The 21,173-nt window shown below is 38.8% G+C and overlaps 1 protein-coding gene across 1 annotated transcript in view; it reads left to right on the top strand.

Annotated features, from left to right (window-relative positions):
• Positions 1–21,173, top strand: part of STK33 (serine/threonine kinase 33) — a 107,558-nt gene that overhangs the window by 9,205 nt on the left and 77,180 nt on the right. The window contains exons 3-4 of the mRNA XM_036763750.1: positions 5,985–6,098; positions 15,596–15,700. Coding sequence (XP_036619645.1) covers positions 5,985–6,098; positions 15,596–15,700 — 219 coding nt within the window. The remainder of the gene's footprint in view (positions 1–5,984; positions 6,099–15,595; positions 15,701–21,173) is intronic.

The following is a 21,173-nucleotide window of genomic DNA, read 5'->3' as shown; positions in this document are numbered from 1 at the left end:
GGGTATCTTTGAATCTATAACAATTCTATATAGTGGTTTTATTCATTTCTACAGCTTTAGCGCTTAGACTGGGGTTTTGTATCAGAGCCAGGACTGCCCTCTGATGAACTTTTGGGTGGGGTGGCCAGCCCTGCTTGGTCTTTCCCTGAGTTACCTGGATTCCTGCATTGACCTCCACTCCCAAGGTTAGACCCTTCTCATCTTTGATACTCAAAGTATTATATCTTCAGGCCTCTATGTTGTCCTATATTCAGTTTAAGAGGCTTTGGAGCCCTGGGCCATCACATTCTGAGTGCTGCCATGCTGGTGCTGGTCATTTCTGCTCTTGGTGGCTTTCAAGGTCCCCAAGTTAGGGTTTTGTGATCCCTTTTTTCCTCCCTCTCCTACAGGCCTTCTCATAGGATTCTCCACTTTTGCTGCCTCTGGACAAAGAATCCTTCAGCCTTCATGTATCTCTAGCCCTTCTCTTATAATTCTGGGAAGCTATCAGCTTGTTTCCTTTTGTTGGCATTGGATCACTGTTAAACCCCTTTCATATTGCCCTTGGTCTTCAGGCTGGCTTTTTGTGCAGTTCTAGGGTGGAACAAGTCACTTACTATAATTTTTCATTGGATTTCTTGATAGTTATCTAGCTTGGTGTAATTTTTAAGATTTTTCTGGAGTGGATATGAACAAGTTGCTCTGCCTGCCTCTATTCAGGCAGCTATCTTGGATGAAAGTCCTTTTGGATACAGTAGTTTCTGGTAATTTTTTCATTCCTCAATTTGTTTTGAATTCTATATATTCATTTTAAAAAAAAATTCAATTTTGTTTTTCTTTCTCTTTTTAAAAGCTAAATTACTTAATGGTTCATCTATTTACTAGCCTATTTGAAAAGTTTAGCTTTTGTTCAAGAAATTCAATAGTATTTTTATTTTTAATTTTATTTCTTTTTCATTTTTTTATTTAGGAAATTATTACTTACTCTTCATATAGGTCTATATTGTTCATATTTCCTTATTGATGATACTTTTTATTGCCTTATGGTCTGCAAAGGATGTGTTTAATATTTATGCTTTTCTGCATTCATTTATGAATTCCTTATGTTCTAGCTTATGATGAATTTTTGTAAAAGTATCCTGTGATAGTGAAAATAATATTTCTAGCCAGAAATCACTGTAGTTATATCCAATCCAGTTTTTCTACCATTCTATTCAGATCTATAACTTCCTTCTTATTTCTTTTTCTGATATTATATGTATGGCTCTATATAATATGTATTTATCAAGTTTTAAAAGTGTAACATTGATGTAACATGCTATTTTGTTTTACTATATGTATTTTTGCATTTCAATTAGCATTAAGTGTTTATATATAGCATTCACTGAAGCATACTCAATGTTCATATTATTTTCTCATCTGTGGCACCTCTATACACAATATTTTCCTGTTCATTGCACTGATAAGGATCTATTTTTTATTGTTCCCACATCTGAAATCATGTTCAGCATTCCTGAATTTTTACATTGTCCTGAGCATAATAAATTTCATTCCTACCCCTAATTTTAACTCTGTATGTGCATTTGTTTCAAATTTGGTTTTACTTGTATGTATGCAACAAATTGTTATGTTCTATTTTCTCAACCATTCTGTAAGTCTCTTCCATTTTAGGAGTAATTTTAGCTCATTACTATTTAAAGTCATAATTGTTAACATTATTTTCCTTTCTAATCTTGTTATATTACTTATTTGTTTTAAAATTAGCAATAGGTACCCATGGTCTGTTTTGTTTGAAACACTCTCTCTGATCCCCTTATCCATCCTTTCCCATGCATGCATAGCACTCCTCTGCCCAGGCTCATCCTCCATACCACCTTTTTTCAGAATACTAAGTGGTGCTTGTTTTGCTTAAAATAATAACGTGCTCCACCTCTCTACCCAGATACCTACTCCTCATCTTACCCAACCTAACCCATATTTCTTTTTTCTCCTTTACTGTTCTTTTTTTTTTTTTAACACTTTCTTTTCCCAGTTCAGTCAAGAGTAGATCAAGCTTTTGCTCTCTGCTTTTGTCTTCCTTCCTCTTTGTTCAAATGACCTTTATTTGTGGTGTTCCATTCTCACCATTCCATACTTCTTTCCACTAAGGTGGCTTTATCTGATCTTTTTTCATGGCTTTCATGTATCATGTTCTCCCTGCATTCTCTCAGTCTCCTCAGACACAGCAAGACTGCTTAAAGACAATAAACTTGTCTCTATTAATCACATAAAACTGGCTCTTTCTAGGTCTTTTTTTTTTCCAAATAGACTTTTTTTAGGTTTCTTAAGTTTCTTTGATGAATTTGCATATAAAAATCACTTGTCACTTCTAATTTCCTTAGTAGGAATGATTTGAATTCTTCCCTTCTGCTGAAAAATTTATACTTAGCTTTGTAGAACAAAAAGGCTGACTTCCTGACTTACAGACTGACTTCTTATACTTTTCAATCTATTATTTCTTCCTGCTGCCTTTCTTTCATTACTTGTCATTTATAAGTAGTCCTGTATTACTCATAATACTTTTCCTTGATATGTTGAAGGGCCTCTGTCTGGTAACTTGCAAAAATTATTTCTTTGATGTTGAACCTCTCTGTTACTTGGTGTCTATTTTAGTGCATAAGCTATACATTGGGTTTCTTCTCTGATGATGTCTTGTGGATTCTACGAAACTATCCTTTGTCTCATTTCTAACACTCTGGGCAGCTTTCTAATATGATTTCCTGAAATGTGGTATTCCTATGGATTTCATTATTATTTTTAGCCTAGATCTATAGATCTCACTCCAACTGGACATGTTTCAAATTTAACATGTATAAAATGGAATTCATTATCTTCTTCCATAAGCCTACTTCTTCTCAAATTCCTCTATTTTTGTCGAAGGCTCCATAATCATTCCACTTGGCAACCTCAGAGTCTTTCTCAGTGGAGGAAATAATCACCTGATCTGAGTGAGTTAGTGATTCTAAAAGCAGAACTAAGGTTATAATCAATGCTGGTATAAATATGACGCGGAGTCAACATGCATTTGTTGAGCCCTTAATATGTTCCAGGCATTGTAGTATGGATACAAAAGATGGAATGATGGAAGATAGAATGTTGTATATGGGTAACAGTTAGCAATCCAGTTTAGCTAGAATGGAGAGTGAGAGTTTGTGAAGGAATGTATTCTGTCCTAGGTTACCATGTCTCTACATAGGCTGACCCCATGCTTGGAATGTACTCTCTCAGTTTATATGTCATCCTCCAGAGGAAGCCTTCCTGATCCCTAGCTACTAGTGCTTTTTGCTCCCTTGCAAAATTATGTACTTCTATCTGTTGAACCCCTTCCCCCACAGAATATAAGCTCTCTCCTTGAGGTCATTTACTGTTTTTTTTTTTGTTTTGTTTTGTTTTTGTATCTATAGAATTCAGTGTTTTATATAGTAGATGGTTAACAAACATTTATTGATAGGATTGCTTTTCCCACAACAACCCTATGGGGCATCCTGTATAATAAGTATCCTTTATTTTTAGGTGTGTTTCACATTTTAGAGAAGGAGGGGAATCTGTCTGGCACTTAAATTCTTCCCAGAACCTCTATAGTATGGAATACCAGTATTTTGTGGAATATAATTTTGAAGTGTTGATTTTTAAGAATGTACTAGTTATGAAGGATTCTATCCCTTGGCTTTTGTTCTCACTGACCCACAGCCATTTTCCCTTTTACTTAGAGCCAGTAAGACAACTTTGCCTTTGCCCTGAGGCTTTTGCTTTTCACTAATTTTTAGCCTTTCTCTAATCCAGGCTTGTACAACCTGCAGCCCAGAGGCCATTTACGCTTATCACTTACAAATTAGGTTGTGAAAGCCTGCTCTAATCCCTGAAAACCTACTTTGTAGTACTAAACTTTTTGGACTTCCTGGTCCCTAAATCAGCTTGTTTTCTTGGGTTCCAAGATGTGTTATACTTAAAATGTAATCGACTCTTTACAGCTTTTGCTAATGCCATCATCCTTTGAATACCCCAGTCTTGCTTCTGGTCTTTTTTTTCCTTCTACCCCTTGATTACACATAATACAAATCATAAGTCTTTTATAGAATTTATTAAAGAGGGAAAAATACAAGCAAGTTCAGAAATCATGCATTGTAATGGTAATCAGGGCAGGACTTTTTGCTGTTTTTCTCTTTTGAGATGCTAAGGCTATCAAGTGTCTTTAATGAATCTGGCCTTTGTTTGAATGGGGCAGGTAAAGTGGGATCTTATCTGTCTTGGAGTGCTTCTCAGCACTAAGGGAATAGGGAGTCATTGATTTGCATATAATGTGGTGCTGGTGGTTGAGGAACTTTCCCGCACTCTGGTTTCCCACACCCTAAATGCTAAATTCTCTCTAGCCCTCAGGGCCCTGAACAGGTATATGTACTGGAAGGTTAGTGTTTGACTTTTGGGGGCACACTCATTGAAAGAGTGTGGGTAAGGAGACTCTGGGCGAGTTGTTGAAACAGCCCCCGCCCCCAGCTTTGATAAGCCAGATGTTGGTGCTTCTCTGGTAACTCCGTATTGCTATGGATAGACTGGTGTTATTTGTTCTGTCTATAATGTATGCTTGTAATTCCTGTTTGTATTTGCCATGAAGTTCAAGGGGCTGATCTTTTCCCCCTGAACTAAATGAATGCTATACGTATGTTTAATTAAACTCAGATTGTTAACCTCTTAAAGTTGCTTTCCTTAGAAAAGCAGATCAAAGAACCTGTGTTGGCAGCCCTTCTGTGTGCCCTTGTTGATGGTCTTACACAGCCACCATAGTGCCAAGCCACATTGTTGTTACATGCACTGAGGTCAGACCATAAGTTCATTGTAGTACTTTAGTGAATCTGTCATCTCATTGATGTGAGTTATTGCCTCCATTGGTACAAATTACAATCCACCTCTTCTTTTTGGTTATTCTGAAAAACTCCTAGAGATAAAGTCAGAGTACCTTGGGCCATTACCTAGCTCTGCCACTTAATACCTATGTGACCTTGAGTAAGTTATCTGATCTCCTTGGGCCTCAGTTTCCTTGTCTGTAAAGCAAGAATTCTGGACTAACTCTTCTAGCTTTAAAGCTATGATCTATGATCTTATTCTTGTCCTATGCATTTTTTCCATGTTGTTTCATAAATCCTTCACATAGGACTATTTATCTGTTATCCTTTCTCTTTACTCCTACTCAGTAAACTCCAGTGGTTCCCTATTGCCTTCAGGATCAAATACAAAATCATCTGTTTGGTAATCAAAGTCCTTCATAACCTAGCCCATCCCCACTACTTTTCTTATACCTTATACCTTTCCCTCTTCCCATCCTAGCCCCCAGTCATGTACTCTTCAGTACTGGCTTCTCTGCTATTCCTTGAACAAGAAGGCATCTTCTCTGGCTGTCCCCACATGTATGGAATAATCTTCCATCTACTGACTTCCATGGCTTCCTTCAAATCTGAACTAAAATCCTGTCTTCTTCAGGAAGCATTTCCCAATCCCTTTTAATCCTAGTACCTTTCCTCTTTTAATTACTTCTTATTTTTCTTTTCTGTAGTTTGTTTGTACATATTTATTTGCTTGTTTTCCCCCTCATTAGATTGTGAGTTCCTTGAGACCAGGGGCTGATTTTTACTTCTTTTAGTATTCCCATTCCTTAGCACAATGCCTGGCGCGGAGTAACCACATTAATTATTCATTATGAAACAGTGATAACTTTTATTAACTGATTGACGTGCTAATTCAAAACTAGTTTCCAGTAGAGAGACCAGGGCTGCATACATAGATCTGGGAGTGAAGTTAATCTCTGATGAAGCTATTTCCAGAAGACAACAATCCTCAGATCATAGTCCCTAGCTGTCTCATCAGTGGTATTGCTTAATTCTTAGTAAGTTCAGTCACTGTGAATATCTGAGTTTTCCAACATCTACTGTTTGACAGAGAGAATTCAACAAGATATTGTTCTTTTCCTCCAGCAAATGTATTCCTTTGGAAGAAAACTGGGACAAGGGAGCTTTGGAGTGGTCACTGAAGTCACACACAAGGAAACAGATCTCAAGTGGGCCATGAAAAAAGTGAACAAAGAAAAGGTAAGAAATACCAGCAGGGCTAAAGGCTAAGCTGTGTGCACATAACACCATTAATAACAATTAAGGTAATAAATAATAGGAGTAATAATGTGACTTTTATATTTAATAATGTGGATTTGGGGGAGTAGAGTGGAAAAAGCTTTGGATTTAGAATCTAAGGTCTTCTGTTCAGATCCCAGCCCTGACTGAGATTTACTCCCTGTACTGTACCACCTGTGGAGAGGCATATAACCTCTGTTGGATTCAGTTTCTTCATCTATAAACTGAGGACCATGGACTAGGTGGCATCTAAGGTGCCTTTCAGTTATCATCTGTAATCCATGAATGAAAGAGGATTGAATAAATCAGATAGCATGAGAGTGAAAAGCAGGGAACAATTTTCCAGGTGGAAATTCTTCACTGAATCAAACTGTACTCACTAACCCATCTACTGTCCTCCTTCTCTACTGATGGGGGCAGTTACTGTACTGGACTGTGCATGTTCCGTCTCCTCAAGCCCATGGTCCTCCTAACAGGCTAGAGTAAATGCCACATCCTTTTTCTCCTGGAAACAGCCCAATCCTTCTTTCTGAGTCACTAAATAGTAACATAGGACTCATGTTGTGATTGTATCAGTTGCAACTACAATATAGTAAAAAAAATTTAAAAAAATAAAAAGGACCCTGAATTTGCCATTGGAATACTTGTATCAGAGCCCTGGTTTTCCAGTTTACTAGCTGCATGCCCTTGGGCAGGTCCATTAATTTCCATATGCTTCAATTTCCTCATCTATAACATAGGGATGATACTTGACCAATTCACTAGGCTAAGTCAGTAGAGTAATCGCCAAAGGCAGTATAGTAGAAAGGGAAAAAATGGGTCTTTGAGTGTGGAATGCCCTGATCTAGTTTCTGCCCTTTCCCATTTGCTTAACTCTTTTTTTAGGAGTAACCTGGAGTTATCTAATAATTAACCATATACAAAATGTTTTATATACATTATCTTATTTGATGTTGACTACAATCTTGTGAGGGAAGTCTTGCTGTAATTCCTGCTTTATAGATGAGCAACGACTGGAATTTAGTGTCAGAAAGCCTATGTTCAAACTTTGATTCAACTATTTGCTAGCTTTTTGACCTTGTATGAGTCATTTATCCTTTTCAGGAGTATATACTCATCTCTAAAATGAGGATATTATTTCATATGCACTCATATGTATATGTGTATATGTGTGTGCATATGTATGTATCTATATCTATTGCCTGACTCATGAAACTCACGGCATCTAGGTGGCACAGTGGATAGAGCACCAGCTTGGAGTCAGAAGAGTCATCTTTGTGAGCTCAAATCCATCCTCAGACACTTACTAGCTATGTGACCCTGGGCAAGTCACTTAACCCTGTTTGCCTCAGTTTCCTCATCTGTAAAATGAGTTGGAGAAGGAAGTGGCAAACCACTCTAATGTTGTTGCCAAGAAAACCCCAAATGGGGTCATGAAGAGTCAGATACAACTGAAAAACAACAGAACAAGACAACAATGCCTCATAAAACAATTGAGAATATCAAATAAGACAATATGCATGCATATATAAAGCGTTATTTTGTAAATGGCATTACCAGATAACTGTCAGCAATCATTATTATTATCATTTTTCATTGCTATCTGAAGGCAACCTTTCTGCTGCCTGCTCTTCACTCCTTAACCTCAAGTGTCTACTCTCTTCTTTCCCAGACTACTTGTTCATTTCCTATTTGAGTGGAAATTGGCTAAGCATCTCTTTTCAGATCTAAAACTCAGTCTTTTAAACTTGAGTAGTTTATCATTATTTTTGTGTTTCCATGCCTATAAGGAAAAAAATTGAAAACGTTGCTAACTTTTCAACGTATTGTCTTAGAGTAGATGTGATACATAATATACTTAGAAATAAAGTGGGGTTTTTTTTGCCCAAACAAACTATAACTAGTTTCCTACCAACTCCATGAAAATTGGTGATAGACAAAAATAATTGTAGAGTCAACAGTGAAGGAAGGCACTAAGAATCAGAAGGATTATTTCTAGTTAGAAAGATTTCAATTCATATAAATTGATAAGACTAGATATAATTTAAAATGTCACCAGTAACTTTTGCTCTGTCAAAACTAAGTGGGTGGAAATAAGGAAAGTCCACTAATCATACTTCATGTTTAAAAAGATGTGTCAGTTCATTGATATGTGTACTCCTACCATTGATACAGATTGCAATGCACAATTGTACTTTAACACACAATAGAATGAGATGCTGTGACCTAAAACCTTTGTGCATTGGTGGGTAACCTTCTGGAGGTGAGCATCTCTAACCTTAACCAGGCTGGTCCTCAGAAGACAGACAGTCTGTCTCCAGAGCTTATATCTCAAGCCTTTCCAACTTGAGAGTCAGCCAGAATTAAACCCTGACATGACCTTCAAGAATTCAGGGTATTGAGAAAGAATGAGAGGAAAAGTTGGGGGGTAGTCAGTATCAACAACAACTAACCTAAGTGTCCTTATAATTCTAAATTCTCTTGAGTCTCCTATAATGCAGAAAATTAGTGAAGGAAGGTAGGAAATTGAAGAGATGCTTTCGTTTTCATAGAATTTTAGAACTAACTGGTAAGGGAAATTAGAGACCACCTCATCCAAAATACTGAATCCACAGAAGAGGAAGCTGAAGTCCGAATGAGTAAAAGGACTTACCCCATGTCACTTGGCTAGTAAATTGAAGAACAGGGTCACGCATCCTTTGGCTCTACTTCTACCCTTCTTCTAGATCATGCTTAGCTCTAGTTTACATAGAATGATTTCAAAAACAAAATGTAGATAACACATACAGACAAAACAACAGGGCAACTCTGAGGTCTTTTCTTAGACTCAGGATAAATTGTATGGAACCACTCCACAAGCCATGGAATCTTGAGCAAGAAGGCACCCTAATACATAGAATATCTGAGGTTGGAGGGACCTTAAAACATGTAATATCAGAGATGGAAGGGAGATTAGCAATAATCCAATTCAAGTTTAGAACTTCTTACAGAAAATATGGAAATATCTAGAGACTGAAGTTATCATAAAAATTGTTAGTGGCAGAGCCCAGACTAGAACCGAGATATCTGGTTTCAATGTCAGAATGTTAACTGCTCTTCACTCCTAAATTAAGTTATTCCTTAGATCCCATAATTATCCTTCCATATAATTTCCTAAGCTCTGAATTCAATTCATTGAAAAATGATTACTATTCATCAAATTGAATTACTTGGCATGGAACCTTTTAAGTAGAATAGAAAGAAGACTAAAGCTGTGGACCAAGTTCCTGGTCTTTGAGCTCATAGCTTACTTTGTTGAAACTGATACTCAGACAATGCAGTAACTATATTAAACCAATATAAGAATAAGCAATGAGGTTTGCTTGAGATTGCAGAAGACCACCTAATAGTTTTGTGACTTTGGTCAAGTCGCTTAATTTTTCCAGGCATCAGATCACCTTTGTGGGGTGAACTAGTTGAGCGATAACAGTATAGGGGAAAAGTCTCTGTGTCAATAGTCAGAAGGCCTTGGTTCAGATTTTGATCATATTTGTTTAATTAGGCAAATAATTTTACTTCTCTAAATCCCTATTTTCCTTTCTGTAAAACGAGGAAGTTGAACTGTATCTCTAAGATTTCTTCCAACTCTAAATCTATGATCCTTCCTTGGTTTCTCATAACTCTAGATGTCATAATGCTTGACTACTTTCCAACCCTCCCTCCCAACTTTATGAATTTTGGAATCACAAGATATTTAAGAGATCATCGAGTTCAGGAATCATTAAATTCTGTTTTGTGGGCCAGATTTGTCCTGCTACCTGTTTTTGTGTCACCAGCAAGTTAAGAGCTATGGTTCACCAGCCCCTAATCTAGTGTCACCCCTGCATTTTATAGAGATAGACATTGTAGGTCAGAGAGGCTAAGTAATTTGCCCCTACTGATGGTCAGTGTTAGGGATGAGATTCCAAGTCATTCTCCAGGTCTGCCACCTAGCTAATAGGAGAAAGTGATTTGATAACCAAATTCATACTCAGATGTCCACTGTCCTTCTCTGTTATATTTATTACAACAGGCTTTCCACAGAAGATGACCAGACTTGGCACAAAGCAGAGAACCCTTAATGAGATTCCAGACTATATAAAGTACAAATGTTTGGCAAAGACACAGGGCCATTGGGAAGGGAAGATCATGGAGAAGTGACTTGTCTAAGGTCATGTAGGTAGTTAATAATAGAAACAAGGCCATAATTCAGATGTCCAGCTTTCCACATCGTTTGGTATTGAACTTCACCAATTTGAGGAGAGAGGACATAGCTGAAGCCTCTCAAACCACAGGGGAGACATCAACTATCTTAGAAGACACTCAGCTTTGATTAGAAATAGTGTCTCTCGACTCCTGTCCTTCCCTCCCCTTTCCTTTCCTTCCTCTGACTGTGCTTATAAAAAACAGCATTAGCCAGGAATGGGTGCTCCATCCAGTATGAATGAAGTAATCCTGGCCTCAGGGAAGGTGGGTCCCTCTAGGGTTTATTGTTGAGAGCCAGAGGGAACCAGAAGAATCCAGGGTGAGCACAGGCTCAGGGTCAGCCCCTGCTTAAGGTCTGTTTCCTTCTTATTGCACTTGTATAAGGCCCCAAATACATTGTTCTTCATCTTCTCCAAGTGGTTAGATAGCCTGGAAGATCATGGTTTTCATGTTCATGTTCTTGTGTTAGTATAGACAGAGGAATAAGTATTATGGTGAAGAAAAACTCAGTTGAATACATTGTAAAATGAAAGCATTTAGGTAGGAGAAGGGGAAAAATAGAGCTAATGAAATTTACAATAAGCATACATAAACATGAATAGCTCCTATTTCTATAGTGCTTTACAAAGGACTTCCTTCACAGAAGTCTTTATAAGATGTAGTACAAATACTATGATGCCCATTTTGCAGATGAGGATCAATAAAAGATGGCTGCCCAAGGTCACTAGTAAGTGTCATTCATAAACAGGACTTGAATCCAAGTCTCCATACCCATAAGCCCAATGCTTCTTCAATTTAATTCAAATCAGCAAACATTTATTAAACATGTACCCCATGTATAGCACTATGCTAAGTGCTAGGAATATAAAGGTAAAGATGGACAATTTTTTTATCTTAAAGAGCTTACATCCTACAAGAGGGGATTAAGATATGCACATAGACATAAGTATATTACAAGATGTGATGGGGACCCAGGAAAGATGAAGACAAAGTACTCTAGGAATTAAATTTGAAGAGAAAACTTTCAACTAAGGGGTTAGGGGATGATATATGAAAGAGGTGGGATTTGAGCTGAGCCTGGAAAGAGAGAGCTATGAAAGGCAGAGGTGAGGAAGCACATTCCAAGTGTGCAAGATGATCCATGCAAAAATGCATAGGGGCAGGAGAAGGCATCCTGATTTCAGGAAACAGTTGTAGCAACCACATTGCCTCTCATCTAGTCACACATCTCTTGTTGCTGTCCAGTCATTTCAATCATGTCAGACTCTTCATGACCCCATTAAGGGTTTTCTTGGCAAAGATTTTAGAGTGCTTTGCCGTTTCCTTCTCCAACTCATTTTACAGATGAGGAAACAGAGGCAAACAGGTTAAGTGACTTACTCAGGGTCACACAGTTACTAAGTGTCTGAGGACAGACTTGAACTCAGGAAGATGAGTCTTCCTGATTCCAGTCTATCCACTGGGCCACCTAGCTGCACACATCCACACTCTCTGCCATTTAATAGATGATAAAAAAAATTACATCACCTGTCCAAGGTCAAACAACCACTAAGCAGTTTTCTGTACTCTTAAATTAAGTCAACAAACTTTTTTTTTTCAGGTATCAAGGGCAATTTATTATTATTGAGGAATTCAAAGGAATTAGTAAAAATTCCTGCCCAGGAGTGGACTCCACCCTTCTTTTTATTTATTTATTTAATATTTTTAGTTTTCAGCATTGATTTTCACAAGAGTTTGAATTACAAATTTTCTCTCCATTTCTACCCTCCCCCCCACTCCAAGATGGCATATATTCTGATTACCCCATTCCCCAGTCAGCCCTCCTTTCTGTCACCCCACTCCTCCCCCACACCCTTTCCCCTTACTTTCTTGTAGGGCAAGATAGATTTCTATGCCCCATTGCCTGTATATCTTATTTTCTAGTTGCATGCAAAAACTTTTTTTTGAACATCTGCTTTTAAAACTTTGAGTTACAAATTCTCTCCCCTCTTCCCTCCCCACCCACCCTCCCTAAGAAGGCAAGCAATTCAACATAGGCCACATGCGTATCATTATGTAAAACCCTTCCACAATACTCATGTTGTGAAAGACTAACTATATTTTACTCCTTCCTATCCTATCCCCCTTTGTTCAATTTTCTCCTTTGACCAAGTCCCTTTTTGAAACTGTTTGCTTTTGATTACCTCCTCCCCCTATCTGCCCTCCCTTCTATCATCCCCTCTTTTTTATCTCCTTCTTCCTTCTTTCCTGTGGGGTAAGATACCCAATTACGTGTGTGTATGTTATTCCCTTTTCAGGTCAAATCTGATGAGAGCAAAATTCACTCATTCCCCCTCACCTGCCCCCTCTTCCCTTCCAACAGAACTGCTTTTTCTTGCCACTTTTATGTGAGATAATTTACCCCATTCTATCTCTTCCTTTCTCCCTCTCTCAATATATTCCTCTCTCATCCTTAATTTGATTTTTTTTAAGGTATCATCCCTTCACATGCAACTCACCCTGTGTATGTATATTCCATTCAGCTACCCTAATACTGAGGTCTCATGAATTATACACATCATCTTTCCATGTAGGAATGTAAACAAAACAGTTCAACTTTAGTAAGTCCCTTATCATTTCTCTTTCTTGTTTACCTTTTCATGCTTCTCTTGATTCTTGTGTTTGAAAGTCAAATTTTCTATTCAGCTCTGGTCTTTTCACTGAGAAAGCTTGACAGTCCTCTACTTTATTGAAAATCCATATTTTGCCTTGGAGCATGATGATCAGTTTTGCTGGGTAGGTGATTCTTGGTTTTAATCCTAGCTCCATTGACCTCTGGAATATCATATTCCAAGTCCTTTGATCCCTTAATGTAGAAGCTGCTAGATCTTGTGTATCCTGATTGTGTTTCCACAATACTCAAATTGTTTCTTTCTGGCTGCTTGAAGTATTTTCTCCTTGATCTGGAATTTGGCAACAATGTTCCTCAGAGTTTTCTTTTTGGGATCTTTTTCAGGATGCTCTAGAACGATCAGGGCAGTTCTCCTTGTTAATTTCTTGAAAGATGATATCTAGGCTCTTTTTTTGACTATGTGTTTCAGGTAGTCCAATAATTTTTAAATTATCCCTCATGGATCTATTCTCCAGGTCAGTGGTTTTTCCAATGAGATATTTCACATTGTCTTCCATTTTTTCATTCCTTTGGTTCTGTTTTAGAATATCTTGATTTCTCATCAAGGCACTAGCTTCCACTTGCTCCAATCTAATTTTTAAGGTAGTATTTTCTTGAGTGGTCTTTTGGACCTCCTTTTCCATTTGGCTAATTCTGCCTTTCAAGGCATTCTTCTCCTCATTGGCTTTTTGGAGCTCTTTTGCCATTTGAGTTAGTCTATTTTTTAAGGTGTTATTTTCTTCAGTATTTTTTGGGTCTCCTTTAGCAAGTCATTGACTTGTTTTTCATGGTTTTCCCACATCACTCTCATTTCTCTTCCCAATTTTTCCTCTACTTCTCTAACTTGCTTTTCCAAATCCTTTTTGAACTCTTCCTTGGCCTGAGACCAGTTCATTTTGTCTTGGAGGCTTTTGATGTAGGCTCTTTGACTATGTTGACTTCTTCTGGCTGTATGTTTTGGTCTTCTTTGTCACCAAAGAAAGATTCCAAAGTCTGAGTCTGAATCTGAGTCTGTTTTTGCTGCCTGGCCATGTTCCTAGCCAACTACTTGACCCTTGAGTTTTTTGTTGGGGTATGACTGCTTGTACAGTAAAGAGTACTATGTCCCAAGCTTGAGCGGCTGTGCTGTTGTTTTCAGAGCTTTTTCTACACAGCAAGCTCTGCCACACCAGTGCTCCTCCTCCCCCAAGAACTGCCAACCCAGACCACGACTCAGATCTGAGCAGGTTCTGTACTCCTGCTTGGATCTGCCACTTAATTCTTCCCACCAGGTGAGCCTGGGGCCAGAAGCAACTGCAACTGTAGTTCTGTAGCTGTAGCACCTCTGCTGCCTCCGGGCTGGTGGCCAAACTGCAAACTCCTTTCACTCTATCCTCACAGTTTTTTCCCACTAACCTTCTCTGTTGTCTTTGGTGTTTGTGGGTTGAGAAGTCTGGTAACTGCCACAGTTCACTGATTCAGGGTGCTAGGGCCTGTTCTGTGTGCCTCCTGGTCTGGCTGGTCCATGTGCAGCCCATGCTGGGCTCTGCTCTACTCTGCTCCCACGATAGACCTTACCCAGCCACCATCCAGGCACTCCAGGGTTGGAGCCCTGCTTCCCTTTGCTATTTTCTGGGTTCTGCAGTTCTAGAATTTGTTCAGAGCCATTTTTATAGGTGTTTGGAGGGTTCTGGGGGAGAGCTTTAGGCCAGTCCCTGCTTTCCAGCTGCCATCTTGGCTCTGCCCCCAACAAACATTTATTAAGCATCTACTGTGTGCCAGGCACTGTGCTACGTATTGAGGATACAAAGAAAGACAAAATTCTACCCTCGAAGGGCTCACAATCTAGTGGAAGAGAAGTCTTAATAAGACTTTCTTGTCTATTCTTATATTGGTTAAATATGACAATTTTTTGATACAAGGGTAATAGGTGAACCAAATATTATGATCCAATTTTTCTAGAATATAGAACATAGGAAAGAGTTTAATGTGAAATACGTCTTGAAAGGTAGGTTGAGTGAAATTGTAGAGAATCTGAAATGCTGGGCTACTAACTTAGGACCTTGTACTGTGGTAAATAAGGACCATTGAAGGGTTTTGGATAAGAGGAGTGATGTCAGTGATCAGACCTGTGTCATAGGAAGATGATTTTCGAAACTATGTACAGGATGGATTAGACAAAGGACACCAAGAGATGAATAAGCTACACTGGGGATAATGTGATAGGAAAGATGAGAATGGAGATGACAAATGTTATAGGAGCAGACTTGATGGGACTTGGCAAATAACTGAATGGGGGTTGGGAGTAGGGAAGAGGTTAAGGATACTTAAAAGGGAAGACAGAGCTACATATTAGCAGCAGCAAAAAGAAGGAAGTTAGGTGAAGTCTCTGCTCAACTCCAGAGTCCAGACTACCCAGGATTTGAAAGGGACCAGAGTCAAAACTGAAGTGAATCTAATTTAATCATGAGAATAAGTTACCTATCACCATATGAAAGAGAAATAACATGAAAAGATAAAAGATATAAAAAGAATATGCACTTGTTACCCAGAAATAGGTTGAAGTGACATTCTGATTTCATCTTGTGTTTCCTCATCAATTAAGGCTGGAAGCTCTGCTGTGAAATTACTTGAACGGGAGGTGAACATCCTGAAAAGTGTGAACCATGAGCATATCATTCATCTAGAACGAGTGTTTGAAACACCCAAGGTAAGGATGCAGGAGTGGGAGTATTTGGAAAGTTGTAATTAATACAGAATAAACATTGTTGGGTCCTGAGCTAAAAAGAGTAACAACTGCCTTGTCAGAGAGATGAAGAAATGGAATCTTGAGCAGAGTTAATGACTTCTTTGAGGTTGGTCACAGAGCCGAGAAAGTGGCCATACTGGGACCTCAAGCCAGGTCTGTTCTTATTACCATGCTGCTATGCCATCATCTGAAGGGTTTCCTTATTCTTACTTATGTAATCTATGTATTGTAGCACAGTCAGCCTTGTGGGTCCAATGATGTCTCCATGTAGCACAGAGAAATAATAGAGGAGACATCTTATTTGAAAGTGCAATTCCCTTGGGAAGCTAGTTTTCAAAGATGATAGAATTTTCTCTTTCTCATCATCCAGTCTGACCCATTCTTTTTTACAGATGCAAAAGGAAAGGACTGTACAGAGAGTCACATATTGAGTTAGTGTTAGAATCAGAACTAGAACCAGGCCTCCTGACTCCTAGACCAAATCTGTTTCTACCACACAATGCTGCCTTTGGGTTTTGCCCTTTTATTTTTTTAGAGGTACACAGAATTTTGTCTGATGCAAGATAATGAAGTAAGGTCACTGTTTATACTCGACTAACCACCTATGATTATGATTATTGCATCCAGAATATGAATCCTCTCTCATGTTGGCTAGGACCTACAAAGATGTGCCCCTTTAAAATTTTTAAATAAAATTTAACTTAATTTTGAATTTTTCTTAACATTATTATAGTTTCATTCAAGTACCTGTTGTTTTGTACTCTCCCACTGATAGGCATGGTGATTTGAGGCTTAGTTTTTCTGTTTCACAGAATAATAGAACATTAGCAGACTACAGTCCAATCTCCCCTTCCCCTGTCTTTGTTTTGCAGATAAGATTCAGTTCTAATTGCCGTATCTTGTGAGGGGTATTCATAAAATGGAGCACATTCAGAGGGGAGCAATCAGGAGAGCGAAGCTCCTGGGATTTATGCCACAGAGAGAGTTCTTTGGCCTGGGAAAAAGGATAATATAGATATAGAGTCAGTTTAGGGCTAGATATTTGGGGAAACTTCCTAACAATTGCTATCTAAAATGCAATGGCTTCCCTCTAGAGTCAATGAGTCAATCATAGATTCTGCAGGTTGAGGGGGGGATAACTACTTATTGGGGATGTTGGGAAAAATTTGTTCATTAATAAGGAGTAGACAACCCTTGAAGATCATTCTACATCTTTAGGACTTGACGACCAACTACACTAAATCATCTCTTATCCAGGATCAATGACTCCTTCAACCTTGTCTTTCTATGACCTGGTCTTCAGCTGCCACACTATGCTGTTCATCCTCCTTTAGATACATTTCCCTTCTAGAACTTTGTCACTGTGCTTTAAAAAGGTTGAGGGACTTGGCCAAGGCCAACAATACAACAGGTAGTTATAGAACCAGAACCTGATCCTTGGCCCTCTCCAAATCTAATGCTCTGCCCGGTCTACTGCTTCTAAGACAAGCACATAGTACTCCATACTGTGCATAGTAGTGGCATCCTTGGCTGTGCTTTAAGTGTTAGATACTTTGATTATCCTTCATAAAAGGAAACAGCCAGCTCTCCTTAGAATGTACCATCCTGAGCTATACTCATAAAAGACCTGGTAACTGTTGTTACCTTGCTGCCACCAGGAAAATAGATGAGTTTATAGTGTTTATTTTCTTCCTGAAGTCTAGAATCGCTGAAAGGAAAATTTAAGGAAATTGGCCTACTCTTAGAACATATTTGCATCCCACAATTGTGTTGTTTCCCCTTAATTCAGTTAGGCTGGCTGCACGCATCCCAACATGATTAGCCTTATCATTTGGGCCATCTGAATGATTGATGGAATGACTACTTGATTGATTAGGCCCCAGTGATTGGTATTGATCTCCCAAACTGCCAATATGACATGATCAGCTGCACTGTGATCCAAAGCACTCTCTGAATAGAGACCTTGCCTTAGTTTAAGTAGATGTTTCTGAATACAATTAACCAAATTCTTTTCCACCAGTGGCATGCCTTTTTTTCCTTTTGGATTTCATTTAACTATACTGTGTCAATTTGTTGTTGAGGTAATTGTATGCAGTACATATATTTAAAACAAGCATTTTGTCTTATGGGTCTAATATTCATGACAGGTTGGTCTATGTAAGTGGGCTTCTGACCACTTTTTGTACTAGGGAGCTTGAAACATGTCTGATCAGTGCTATCAAGCAAAAATATGAGCCCACTATAGAAACTTATTTGATGAACTTTAAAATGGATTTATGCAACTAAAAAGTCTAGAAAATCCTGAGGCTCCCACCAGTCATACTGCAAGAGTCTAGGACTGACTACATCTACATTATGAAAATGTGTTTGCCCCTTGTTTTCTTGCTCTGGGAGTGGATCAGAAACTCCTAGGAATTAGGGACACGTGATCTTGAGGTCATCCTGCGCAGCCTCCTCATTTCACAAATTAGCAAAAAGATGTAGATGGTGACTTGAGACAAAGATCATCCAGGTTGTCAGTGGTTGAGGGAGGAGTCACATTCAGAAAACTCTAACTTTACTACCTCTTCCTCCTAGTGTTCCTCTAGCTTTTTCTTCTTTACATTAATTCTTCTGAATAATGACATGGACATTTCAGCATTGAATCTTAGCATTGTATTGAATGAGTAAAGACTGGCTATTTCAATGTGAGCCCTGTGGCATCCTAAAGATCTGGTTATTAGATTTTGCATTTTCAGGGGCTCCTCTTTATTATTTAGCCCAAGGGTGATAAAGCTCTAAGGAATTGATTCAGATCAGTTGCACTCACAAGAAATTGGTGAATCAAAATGCTGGTTTATTCATTGGTAGTGGAAATATATACATTTCTTGCTTTCTCAATGGGTGAAGAGGGGTAGGAGGGAAAGACAGAATTCAAAACTCAAAATATGTTTTAAAATGAATGTTAAAAATAAAAATAGGGGGCAGAGCCAAAATGGAGGCTGGAAAGCAGGGACTTGCTTAATCTCTCCCACAGATCCCTCCAAACACCTGTAAAAATGGCTCTGAACTAATTCTAGCCATGAAATAGCAGAGGGAAACAGGTCTCCAGCCCAGGAGAGCCTGGATGGTCACTGGAAAGGGTCTACTGCATGTTGCTGGGAGTGGAACTCAGCATGGGCCATGCCAGGACAGACCAGACCCAGAGTCAGCCAGCCAGAACAGGCCTTGGGGCCATGAACCCATGAGCTGTGGCAGTTATCAGACTTCTCAACCCACAAACACCAAAGAGCAAGTTAGAGGGAAACTACGTGATCGAGTTCAGAGTGGTTGGGCTACCAACCTTGGGGGTGTCAGCGGTGGTGCGGTGGTGGTGGTGGTGGCAGCAGCAGGAAGCTCCTAAGGCTGCTTCCAGAACTCTAGCATCAGCTGCTTCCCAAGTCCCTGGCTCACACGGTGGGAGGAATCTAGCAGCAGATCAGAGCGGGAGTCCAAGGAGTGCTTTGTGGGCACAAAGGCAGATTCTCTTGCTGTGCCCTGCTTGGATCTATATTGCAGTCCTGGTTGGCATTTCTTGGAGGAGGAGGAGCACTGCTGTGACAGAGCCTGGGGTGATGGTGGAATAGAAGTAGCTCTGAAAACAGCAGTGCTTGAACCATAAAGCTTGGGACAAAGTACTCTCTACTCACAAGTAGTCGTATGCTGACAAAAAACTCAAGGGTCAAGAAGGGAACATGAACAGGCAGCGAAAATGAACTTGGACTCAAACTCAGACTCAAACTCAAACTCTAGATTCCTTTTCTGGTGACCAAAAAGATCTAAACATGCAGCTAGAGGAAGTCAACAAAGTCAAAGAGCCTACATCAAAAGCCTCCAAGAAAAATACGAACTGGTCTCAGGCCATGGAAGAGCTCAAAAAAGATTTGGAAAAGCAAGTAAGAGAAGTAGAGGAAAAATTGGGAAGAGAAATGAGAGTGATGCAAGAAAACCATGAAAAACAAGTCAATGACTTGCTAAAGGAGACCCAAAAAATACTGAAGAAAATAACACTTTAAAGAATAGACTAACCAACATGTCAAAAGAACTCTAAAAAACCAATGAGGAGAAGAATTCCTTGAAAGGTGTAATTAGCCAAATGGAAAAGGAGGTCCAAAAGACCACTCAAGAAAATACTACCTTAAAAATTAGATTGGAGCAAGTGGAAGCTAGTGCCTTGATGAGAAATCAAGATATTCTAAAACAGAACCAAAGGAATGAAAAAATGGAAGACAATGTGAAATATCTCATTGGAAAAACCACTGACCTGGAGAATAGATCCAGGAGAGATAATTTAAAAATTATTGGACTACCTGAAACACATAGTCAAAAATAGAGCCTAGACATCATCTTTCAAGAAATTATCAAGGAAAACTGCCTTGATATTCTAGAACCAGACGGTAAAATAGAAATTGAAAGAATCCACCGATTGCCTCTTGAAAAAGATTGCAAAAAGAAAACTCCTAGGAATACTGCCGCCAAATTCCAGAGTTTCCAGGTCAAGGAGAAAACACTTCAAGCAGCCAGAAAGAAACAATTTGAATACTGTGGAAACACAATCAGAATAATACAAGATCTAGCAGCTTCTACATTAAGGGATCGAGGGGCTTGGAATATGATATTCCAGAGGTCAAAGAAGCTAGGATTAAAACCAAGAATCACCTACCAAGCAAAACTGAGTATAATGCTCCAAGGCAAAATATGGATTTTCAATAAAATAGAGGACTTTCAAGCTTTCTCAATGAAAAGACCAGAGCTGAATAGAAAATTTGACTTTCAAATATAAGAATCAAAAGTTGCATGAAAAGGTAAACAAGAAAGAGAATTCACCTTACTAAAGTTGAACTGTTTTGTTTACATTCCTACATGGAAAGATGATGTGTGTAATTCATGAGACCTTTCTCAGCATTAGGGGAGTTGCAAGGAATATAGACAGAGGGCAAAGAATGAATTGAATATGAAGGGATGATATCTAAAAAAATGAAATAAATTTAAGGGGTGAGAGAGGAATATATTGAGAGAAGGAGAAAGGGAGAGATAAAATGGGTTAAATTATCTCACATAAAAGTGGCAAGAAAAAGCAGTCCTGTTGGAAGGGCAGAGGGGGCAGGTGAGGGGGAATGAGTGAATCTTACTCTCATGGGATTCAACTTGAGGAGGGAATAACATATACACTCAATTGGTCATCTTACTCCACAGGAAAGTAAGGGGAAGGGGATAAAATAAGGGGGGAATGATAGAAGGGAGGGCAGATAGGGGGAGGAGGTAATCAAAAGCAAACACTTTTGAAAAGGGACAGGGTCAAGGGAGAAAAATGAATAAAGGGAGACAGGATAGGATAGAAGGAAATATAATTAGCCTTTTATGACATGAGCATTGTGGAAGTGTTTTACATAATGATACATGTGCAATCTATGTT

The sequence above is a fragment of the Trichosurus vulpecula genome, chromosome 6 (genome assembly GCF_011100635.1).
Source record: "Trichosurus vulpecula isolate mTriVul1 chromosome 6, mTriVul1.pri, whole genome shotgun sequence".
Taxonomy (NCBI): domain Eukaryota; kingdom Metazoa; phylum Chordata; class Mammalia; order Diprotodontia; family Phalangeridae; genus Trichosurus; species Trichosurus vulpecula.
The sequence above is the reverse complement of the archived record's forward strand: the minus strand, read 5'-3'. Positions and strand labels throughout refer to the sequence as shown.